The 2952-nt window shown below is 39.7% G+C and overlaps 1 protein-coding gene across 1 annotated transcript in view; it reads left to right on the forward strand.

Moving 5' to 3' along the window:
- Window positions 1-2952, forward strand: part of Mtbp (MDM2 binding protein) — a 64577-nt gene extending 61625 nt beyond the window's left edge. The window contains exons 21-22 of the mRNA XM_021183877.2: window positions 1942-2007; window positions 2688-2952. Of these exons, the coding sequence (XP_021039536.1) occupies window positions 1942-2007; window positions 2688-2726 (105 nt within the window). The 3' untranslated portion in view covers window positions 2727-2952. The remainder of the gene's footprint in view (window positions 1-1941; window positions 2008-2687) is intronic.

A 2952-nucleotide genomic window follows, 5' to 3' on the forward strand; every position in this document is an offset into this window, starting at 1 on the left:
TAGACCAAGCTGGCCTCGAACTCAGAAATCTGCCTGCCTCTGCCTCCCAAGTGCTGGGATTAAAGGTGTGTGCCACCACGCCTGGCTGGTGATAAAGTCTTACCAACATGGTTCCCTAAACATGGCCTGAACAAGGATGGGCACACACACACACACACACACACACACACACACACACACTAATTAAAGAAAAAGAAAGCCATAGATTTAGAAGAGAGTGGGGGAGGGCTTACCTGGAAGGAGGTAGAGGGAGAAAAGGAATGGGGAAAATGATGTAATTATACTATAAAATCAGCAAATAAAAAATATTATATTTTTTAAAAGTTCCCAGGAATGAGGAACACAGGCCTATTGCTGGGAAAGATGCTGCTACCCAAGTCAGTGAGTAAAAATGACATCAAGCCACTGGAATGTCCAATATCCAAATATCCAGAATATTTTCTGAGATTTCCTAAGAGAAAGGGTGCTTACTTATTGAAAGGACCAAGAATGAAATGGTATCAAACTTCTCCAGAGTATCTCAGTGTACTAGAAGACAGTAAAAAGCGCCTTCTAGTTCTGAGGGAAAGTGACCTAGCGGGTGTTAATCCAGAGTGACCTAGCTGGTCTATAATCCAATCACATGAGAAGACTCAATCACAACATTTTCAAGTCTAGAAAACGTTTTAAAATATATCTTTCTCTTTTACAGAATCTGTTAGAAAATCAAGTGGAGCACATAAAAGGCTAAACCAAGAAATAAAACAAAACTTGACCTAGAACGAGATAAACAAACCCCTAGGGAGACTCCAGGCAACTGTGGCAGGCGGGGCGGGGGAGATCTGTGGGTTAGAAACGATAATGAGATTGGAAGGAAAACCCCACCGAAAGTGGAAGTGAGAGGCTAGCCAGGACATATCAGTGGTTTAAAAAGCCTTTTTAGGCATTTAATCGACCCATCATTAGAGAGGGGGAAATAGCAGAGTTATGTAGGTGGAACAGTGTTGATGGAGAAAAACAACAACCAATAACCGGTCCATGTCCCTAGAGGAAGTATAGAATCTGAGTGAGAGAGACGGCCACAGTCTGACGCCTCATGATGCCACCGCCTTTGCTTGGATATAATAAAGCAATCACACAAGCTGTGAGCTAACCATACGGCAGAGAAAGAGAAAGAGAAGGGAGTGTTGGGCATAGACTTACGTCTGACTGCTAATGATCGTGCTCTTTGTAGTCATTCTGAAATTGCTAAATCATCAGGGGCCAGCAAAGCATGACAGAGCCGTGAAGGTACCCACAGGAGGAATGGCTAGAAGAATTCAGAGTGGCCGCCTCTCTGAGGTATCACCTGCTTGCTGGAGGACGCATTTCCCCCTTTTAATTAAGCTTTTATTTTAACTTTGTGTTTTAATTTGAAATGTTCTCCACCTCCTCTGCCTGCCCTGCTTCTATGAATTGAACCCAAGATTTTGGACATGGCACACAGGTGCTCTACTACTGAGCCAAATCCCCAGCCTGACCATATTTTAGAAAGTAAGACTATAGCTTTCTTCCTGTTGTGGTGGAATGAAATAGCTAAAAAAAAGAAGAAGGAAAAAAATACATATCTCAACTATTAGTAGAAACCAAATGTGTATTTCCCAAGTACTGATATATCGGTGGTCCAGTGTGAGGGTGAGCGTGGGCCAGGACTGTCGAAGACATGGGATGTGGGACTGTGTGTGTGTGTGTGTGTGTGTGTGTGTGTGTGTGCGTGTGTGTGTGTCTATCTGTCTGTCTGTGTTTGGTGAGAGAATTTTTGTATTTCAGGATGAGACTCTATTACTGCATTAATTCTGGGCAATACTTTTCTAATTGCAGGGCACTTGTAGAATTCTTTAGGATAATCTCAAGTTCATTTATAATGAGCTGTCAGTAATGTAATAAACAAGGTTCCAAATGCTGTGTTTCATTAATGTCTAGGATCTGAAAACATCAAGGGGTCTCTTTGAAGAAATGAAGAAAACAGCCAACAACAATGTGGTGCAGGTAAGTAATTCTCAGACAGCCACCTTCCATTAAATGGGGATTTTGTCTCAGGGTTGCTGTTCTGCTGGTACAGTAAAAATAGAGGTGGTGTTTTCAACTCCACCCTTCTGAAATGTCCTTGATATTTAACAATAGACTTTTTCAGGCAAGGTGTATTAACAAATAGGTAGCTTTATCAAAAAAGATTTTCTCAAATGCTATTAAAAGAGAAAAATGAAAAACAAAATTCAAAGAACTAGGAAAAATACTCTATTTTGATTAGCTGTTTTTCAAATTTGGTTTAACTCTTTTGAGTGACCATTTCCAAAGGTATTTTCAAATAATGGTAAGAAAGTGGCCTGAGCCATTGTTTGGCCCATTGAGGACAGTTACAGGGCTCAGGGTTGCAGGTGAGGCTCAAGATGCCCTTAATTTGGAAAAGAAAATATCTTTAAGTATAAAGACTGAATGTTGTCTTTTTACTTTACATTTTCTGTATTATCTTTTAAGGCTTTGTTGGGAAAAAAAACCAGTTGAGGTTTAATATATATATTCTAATATTGGAGTAAACGGGGGTTGGGGTTAAGGGAAGTGAGGTGCCCTCGAGGGAGGGCACACCCAGAACTTAGTTTTGAAGTTGTTTTACCATGTGTATTTTGCGCAGAGTGATTCTGTAATCATGTATCTATTTTCTTCCCCAGGTGATCGAATGGGTGGTAGAAAAGATGAGCAAGAAATAAGCTACTACCTCTTCCTTTCCTTAGAAAACTGTACACAGCCTGTGAACTTTCCCCAAAGAGGGTCCATGGTGTCCTGTATTTATATAGTTTCGTGACACTCAGTTATTTTCAACTAATGCACTTATTTTTACAGTTTTACAATATTTTAATCTATGAAATTTTTATATATTTTAAATGTTTTAACTCTTGGTTATTTAATTGTTAAATAAACAGTAATATTTCATTA

This window comes from Mus caroli, chromosome 15 (assembly GCF_900094665.2).
Source record: "Mus caroli chromosome 15, CAROLI_EIJ_v1.1, whole genome shotgun sequence".
In the NCBI taxonomy this organism is placed as follows: Eukaryota; Metazoa; Chordata; class Mammalia; order Rodentia; family Muridae; genus Mus; species Mus caroli.